The sequence below is a fragment of the Mustelus asterias genome, unplaced genomic scaffold (assembly GCF_964213995.1).
Source record: "Mustelus asterias unplaced genomic scaffold, sMusAst1.hap1.1 HAP1_SCAFFOLD_456, whole genome shotgun sequence".
In the NCBI taxonomy this organism is placed as follows: Eukaryota; Metazoa; Chordata; class Chondrichthyes; order Carcharhiniformes; family Triakidae; genus Mustelus; species Mustelus asterias.
The window spans coordinates 355,793-362,939 of NW_027590409.1; the positions used below are offsets into that span (position 1 = coordinate 355,793).

Sequence of the window (7,147 nt, forward strand, 5' to 3'; positions counted from 1 at the left end):
GGTGTCAAACAATAGTGAGCTCGGTTCCTGAGATGTGGGTCACCCAGGGTGTGCTCTATTCTGAATTTACACGGCATATCTGTTCCAGGTAATTGTGACATGCTCCAAGTGAAGAGTGGGTCTCCCTTTGGGAGTTTGTGTTTTGTGGGTGGATTCAGCAGCTGCTGAATGCCTATTGGGTGGTGATTACTGATTATATCATGTTGAGTCAGCAGTGGGAAAGTGTATAAAAACCTCACTCTCACACCGAGAAACTATCGTTTAATTTCACTGCTGCTCATCGCACTGAAATCTGACAACAGAAACACAGCCGCTGACACCATGAGCAAGATTGTGCTGTACGACCGGCCAGATTGCACAGGCAACTGGAAGGAGTTGACATACAGTGTCCCCGATCTCGAGACTGAGATTTTCTCTCAAACTGCTCGCTCCCTGAAGGTGGAGGGGAAACACTGGGTTGCTTACAAGGACAAAGGCTTCAAAGGGGATTTCATGGTTTATGGGCCAGGTGACCACAACCACCTTGGCTCCATGGACAGCAACATTGTGTCAGTGCGCCTTGTGACGGAGGAATTAGGAAATCCTGACATTGTTCTACATGAACATATCCATTTTGAGGGTAAATCTCGAAACATCGATGAACTCGTCAATGATCTGAAGATAGCTGAGTTCAACAACCTGGTCTCATCCCATGAGGTGAAGGAAGGTGTGTGGATTCTGTACGAAGGCCTCCATTTGACAGGGAGACGCATGATTACATTTAAGGGTGAGAAGTGTCCCGACTACACGCAGATCGGCTGGAATGACAAACTCTCTTCCCTCAAGCCCTTACTGAATCGTGATCATGAAGTGTGAATGCTTCAACTTGCGAAGAGTTTGAGCTGGTCTATCCCAGGCTGATCCGCTTTGACTGCTGCCCACCCTCTGGAGAAAGACTGTCCTCCCTGTAACAACCGCACTGTCTGTAAGAGAGAGAGAGCCTGCACCGAAAATCTGTACTCAAATAACCAGCCGCTCCCAGCAAACTGATTTCAAATCCATGTCACCCTGAAAAAGCGAATGCTTGTTGTTCCTCGGTGCAAGATGAATTATATTCCTCTGTTCTTATGTTCTGTACCGCCGCTTTGAACTGTCAGTAAATAACCAATCAAATAAAATTCAAATGCTGCAAACTTATTGGCAATGTTTCTGTTTGTTCGTCTCCAATTTCCTAGAAATCTTTGTTTGGTTAAAGTAACAGGAAATGTGTGAAATTTATGATTTAAGGATATGATAGTTTTTGCAGTGACAGAGTATCTTTAATAACCAGATACAGGTGAGAGTCAAAGATGAAGAATTAAATCCGGGAACAGGATCCTCACTCTCTGAGCTGATGAAGCTCACTCCAGAGACATTGAACCACAAGACTGGTCTCTCTAACATGATCCTCTTTCTAAATGTGTCTTTATGTTTTATCTGAACACCAACATTTAAACTAACTTCCTCCAGACCCAAAAAGAGGGATTGTTTCACAGTGGTGCTGGAATCTGAGGTGAGATTTATTAGAGGGTTTAAAATGAGAAAGGATTTTGTTTAATGGGGAAAGATTGGGTTTGTTAATTGTGAGAAGAGGTCATCAATTATAAACTTGTAATTGAGAGTGAGGAGAGACATGGGAAGTGTGGTCTCCTCCATAGAATCATAGAAACCCTACAGTGCAGAAAGAGGCCATTCGGCCCATTGAGCCTGCACCGATGCTAATCCCTCTAACCTACGCATCCCGGGACACTAAGGGCAATTTAGCTTGGCCAATCAACCTAACCAGCACATCTTTGGACTGTGGGAGGAAACCGGAGCACCCGGAGGAAACCCACGCAGACATGGGGAGAATGTGCAAACTCCGCACAGACAGTGACCTGAGCCGGGAATCGAACCCAGGTCCCTGGAGCTGTGAAGCAGCAATGCCAACCACTGGGCCACCGTGCCGCCCCTCCATTCTGACCTCCAACAATAAGAACTAGGATTTCAGGAATTTTCTCACCCACTGGGAACATCTGACCAACTGCCTCTCCCCTCCCCTTTCTTCTCCCCTCCCCCCCCCCCCCCCCACCCCACAGCGCTCACAGGACTAAACTTTCTCCACTGCTCCCACTGCCCTGGCCCTGAAATCACATCTTCATCCAGTTTGCCTCCCGTCTCCCCTTCATGCCCTCCCTCAGCACCTACTGTCACTGAGAACTCACTGAGCACCCACTGCCACTAAGAACTCACTGTCACTGAACACCCACTGAGCACCGACTGTTACTGAGCACACAGCGCATCTCGCTGGCCCTTAGCTGATTTTGGTAACAGATCTCTCATCCTTCTGAACAGCAATCAGCATTGAGCCAATTAGCACAACCTTCCCTCATAAGATAACCCCATTCAGCCCAAACAGAGAACAGTACAGCACAGGAACAGGCCCTTAGGCCCACCATGTTGTCCTGAACATGACACCAAATTAAACTAATCGCTTCTGCCTGCCTTTAGTCCATATCCCTCTACATCTTGCATATTTAAAAACCCCCATTGTATCTGCCTCCACCGCCCCTGACAGCACGTTCCAGATACCACTGTCTGTGTAAAAAACACTTGCCCCTCACATCTCGTTTGAACTTCCACCTCTTCTTAAGTGCGTGCCCTCGAGTATTGGACATTTCAACTCGGGGAAAACATTCCTGAACCTTCTCTGAGCTGCTTCCAATGCAATACATCCCTCCTTAAATAAACAGACCAGAACTGTGCAGCATTCTCAGTATGGTCTCAATAATACACCCTGTACAGTTGTCGCAAGATTTCCCTGCCTTTCTACTCCCTTGAATTAAAGGTCCAAATGTCAGTTTGGCTTCCATTTTACTTGCTGCACCTTCATGCTAACTTTTTGTGTTTCATGAAGGGGACACCCAGATGTTTCTGAATATCATTGTTCTGCAGTCTACCCCCCAAATCCCCCCTCACCTCCTGACAAAACTCCCTAAACGTAACTACGTCCCCCACCTCGCCAGCCACATGACCACCCTCGCCGCCCCATGACAGCATCCCCATATCTGACCACCTGATTACCTCTTTAATTCGCAACTTCTCCAACCTTACCACTCCCCATCCCCCGAATTTCCCCCCACCCCTCAAAACCCCGACTATACCAACTACCCCCCCGACACCCCATCAAGCCCTGTCCCCGACTGCCCACCACATCCCCAACCATCTGGCGGCCACCCACCCCCCCCGACCATTAAACTGCCTTCCATTCCCCCATCTCCCTGACCACCTACCACTGTACCTGATTACCCCACTAATTCTCTCCCAACCCCAACATCTGCCCCATCTCCTGTGTCACCCAATTACCCCATTTCACTGTCACATTTCCGCCAACCACTCCCACTAATCTACAACCCCCCACCAAGACCATCAGACAATTCCAATTTAGTACCCCAATAACTCCAATAACCCTCCACCCGCCCTCTGAACACCCAACCACCCTCACTCCTCAATTACTCCCCAACCACCTCCGACCAGCACAACCTCCAGACCCTCCCCTGACCTATCCCACTCACTTATCTTACGCATTCACCTTATCTCCAGATGGAGGTCTTTCAACTTCCTGGTTAGTGCCTTAGAAAGGGAGAACATAGCTTCACGTCCCCCAGAGATCCTGCATTGCACTGCACTGAAGGGACCCCTGAGGCTTATGGTCTGGAGCAGTGCTCCGAAAGCTTATGGTATTTGCTACCAAATAAACCTGTTGGACTTTAACCTGGTGTTGTGAGACTTCTTGCTTATGGTCTGCACAGCTCTCACTTGGCCTTTGTTACAATAAATGTCCAGCTCCAGTCAAGGGTACGTGTAAAGGAGTTGAATGGCAAACTGACGGTGATTACCATTCAAGGTAGATTTGGCCTGTTTCCTGGTGTTCGGCCAATATTTTATCTTGGCTAATGTACCACCATAAGCTTTTTCCTGCTGCAGTAAAATTTCAAGTGGCACCTTATGTAATGCCTTCTGGAAATCCAAATACACCACATCTACTGGTTCCCCTTTATTCATCCTGCTTGTTACATCCTCCTGAAAGGTCTCCCTCCATTTTAAATGTGGGGAATGAATCCCACCTCTGTTTAAAAACTGGATAAATAACCGCAATCAATTTGAAACCTTTCACTCCAGGTCTTGTTGGGAATATCACCGTCTCTTCAAGTATTGATCCTGCACTCATTCCTCAGAAAAGAAAACTCAGATTGAAAGCCAAACAGTGCACTCGGCAGAAAATGTGCATATCCACTGAGTTTGTGACTGGATGTTTACTCATGTCAGCCATGGATTGTCACTGATGTGGTGATCGCTTGTGTCCTGAGTCTACAGTCTGTGTGTTGTTGTCTGTGAGACAGTGGCCTGAATTTCACATTTCCCCAGTGAGGGTGTTTGAGCAGAGGGACTCTTCACTCTGTATGATATGCTTTGTCTCTATAGCGCACAAGAAACAATACTTTTCACTGTATAGTAATACATGTGACAATAATAAATCAAATCAAACCTTATCTGCACCAACACTGCCTTCTTCCCCACTGTCATTCCACTGTCCAGTGAGCAGTAATTGGCTGCATGCAGGACTTCTGCCCCTCACTCAGGGGATGTCCTGCGTTAGGCCTCTGCTGGCCAACTGACTGGTGGAAAGTTTTCTAGTCCCTGCAGTCACAAGAACCGCAGTGGACAGAAGAGGCAGCAGTGCAACATACCAAACCCTCGGCCCCTGGGCCAGGCCAGATGGCTTCTCGCCCACCCCTACCTCACATCAATTTTGCTCCTTACCCTTTCTCCAAATTGTGATCTTTCAGTGGTCAGTTACTTGCTAATTTCGGGCATTTTCCCACCCAACCCTCAATGTTTGGACTGATGGGAGGATTTACCAGGCCTAAAAATGAGCAGGCTTAAATCTCAGGCAGGAAGGAGAGGTGGGGTTGAGGGGCAGGGGGTGGCGTGGGGAAGGCCTCCTTCAGATTCCCCCATTTAGTCACCCTTCAATAATGTTCCGTAGCTGCCGGACCTCCCTCCCCACCCCCGATCGCTCTCCCCAAAGCTTCAATCGGCCACCTAACACCTTCCCATAGGTCCTCTTTGCCCTCCCCACCCTGACACACCTAAACCCTACCTTGCCATCTGGCCTGGCCCAGGGACCGAGGGTTTGGTATGTTGCACTGCTGCCTCTTCTGTCCACTGCGGTCCTTGTGACTGCAGGGACTAGAAAACTTTCCACCAGTCAGTTGGCCAGCAGAGCCCTAACGCAGGACGTCCCCCTAAGTGAGGGGCAGAAGTCCTGCCTGCAGCCAATTACTGCTCACTGGACAGTGGAATGACTGTGGGGAAGAAGGCAGAGTTGGTGCAGATAAGGTTTGATTTGATTTATTATTGTCACATGTATTACTATACAGTGAAAAGTATTGTTTCTTGCGCGCTTTGGAGACAAAGCATATCGTACAGAGTGAAGGAATGAAGAGAGTGTAGAATGAAGTTTTACAGTCATAACTAGGGTATAGAAAAAATGAATTAGAGCATTGTTAGAGAGTTTAAAAGTTACAATAAAGTTTTAGTAGCGTAGAACGAGAGTAAAAGATGGAATTAGAAGGTATGCCAGGCACAGCTTGCAAGGAGTCACCTTGCTCCAGCGCCATCTTGAATGGGGTTCATCATGTGTCCACCATCTTTATAATGGGAAGGGAAAGTCCACCATGAATGAGACACTTCTTGTGTCAACAGAAATACACACAGCATGGCTGCAGGTTGTGGAATCATAGAATCCCCACAGTGCAGAAGATGGCTTTCAGCCTATCGAGTGTGCATGAACTCTCTGAAAGGGCATCTTATCCTAGCTCACATCCCTGGCCCTATCTCCGTATCTGCTTATTTATCATGACCAATCCAAATGTATTAGGAAACAAGAACACCTGGAGGAAACCCACTCGGACACAAGGAGAACATACAAACTCCACACAGTCATCCAAGGCTCGAATTGAACCTGGATCTCTGGTGCTGTGAGGCAGCAGTGTGAACCACTGTGCCACCCAATGTTTGGTGCCCGTTCTCTGTTCTGGGCCTCTTTGTAATCAGATTTATTAAGTGCAAACTTACACTGTGGAGGAACACATGAAACATTCTCATGGAGCTCTGGGTTGCCACAGAAGCCGGGTTGATAATAACTGCTCTAATCCAGCTCTGTCTCTCTCTGTACCACTTGAAGAGGTTCTTAGTCTGGGAGTTACAAACTGAATTTATTCACTGAAATATCTGAACTTCCTCTGTTCAGCCGTGCTCCAGACAGAATGCAAGAAAATACTGGTCCTGTCCTGAAAGGATTATATTTGAACTGGCAATCAGTTATAGTGCCCATTCCTAAACACAATTGCTCCGCTGCACCCAATCTCTGCTTAGCTACACAACCACTGCAACCCAACCTCCCTGCTGGGCAGATTCACTGACCACCTCAGGATGCTCGTGCCATTCAGGTGCTGGGAGTCTTGAGTTAAATACAACATTTATGCATTAGAAACACTGATTAATGTTTATTTATTTGTCACAAATAGGCTTACATTAACAATACAATGAAGTTACTGTGGAAATCCCCGAGTCGCCACACTCCAGCACCTGTTCGGGTATATTGAGGGAGAATTTAGCATGGCCAATGCGCCTAAGCAGCACATCTTTCAGATTGTGGGAGGAAATCGGAGCACCCGGAGAAAACCCACACAGACACGGGGAGAACGTGCAAACTCAGCACAAACAGTAACCCAAGTCGGAAATCGAACCCGGATCCCTGGTGCTGTAAGGCAGCAGTGCCACCGTGCCGCCCCCCCAAAAAAACCACACACCGAGCCAGCCAGGAGTTGAACCTGGAATCTTCTGATAGCCATTTCCTTTTTGCTCCTAATTGTTTCTTCTGTTAAATAATAGAATAGTTGATGTAACTGGATACATCAGAGCATTCTTGATCTGCTCTCTGAACTTAGACTGAGTCACTCCATAAATAAAAGTGTTTGTGCAGCAATTAATATTCTGCAGCATGTATGCAACTTGTTCAAATAGATAAGTTGAATCACCATCGAGGTGATATGTAACACCACAGAAATATAAAACAGAAGGA

General features: G+C 47.3%; 1 protein-coding gene across 1 annotated transcript; it reads left to right on the top strand.

Moving 5' to 3' along the window:
* Window positions 1–321: 321 nt before the first annotated feature.
* LOC144486772 (epidermal differentiation-specific protein-like) lies at window positions 322–855 on the top strand. The gene has a single exon (XM_078204807.1). It carries the CDS (start codon window positions 322–324, stop codon window positions 853–855), a length of 534 nt encoding a protein of 177 aa, XP_078060933.1.
* The last annotated feature ends 6,292 nt before the right edge of the window (window positions 856–7,147 follow it).

Bases quoted from the DNA above. Each gene is read 5' to 3' on its own strand.
- LOC144486772 (XM_078204807.1), top strand. From the start codon at position 322: ATGAGCAAGATTGTGCTGTACGACCGGCCAGATTGCACAGGCAACTGG.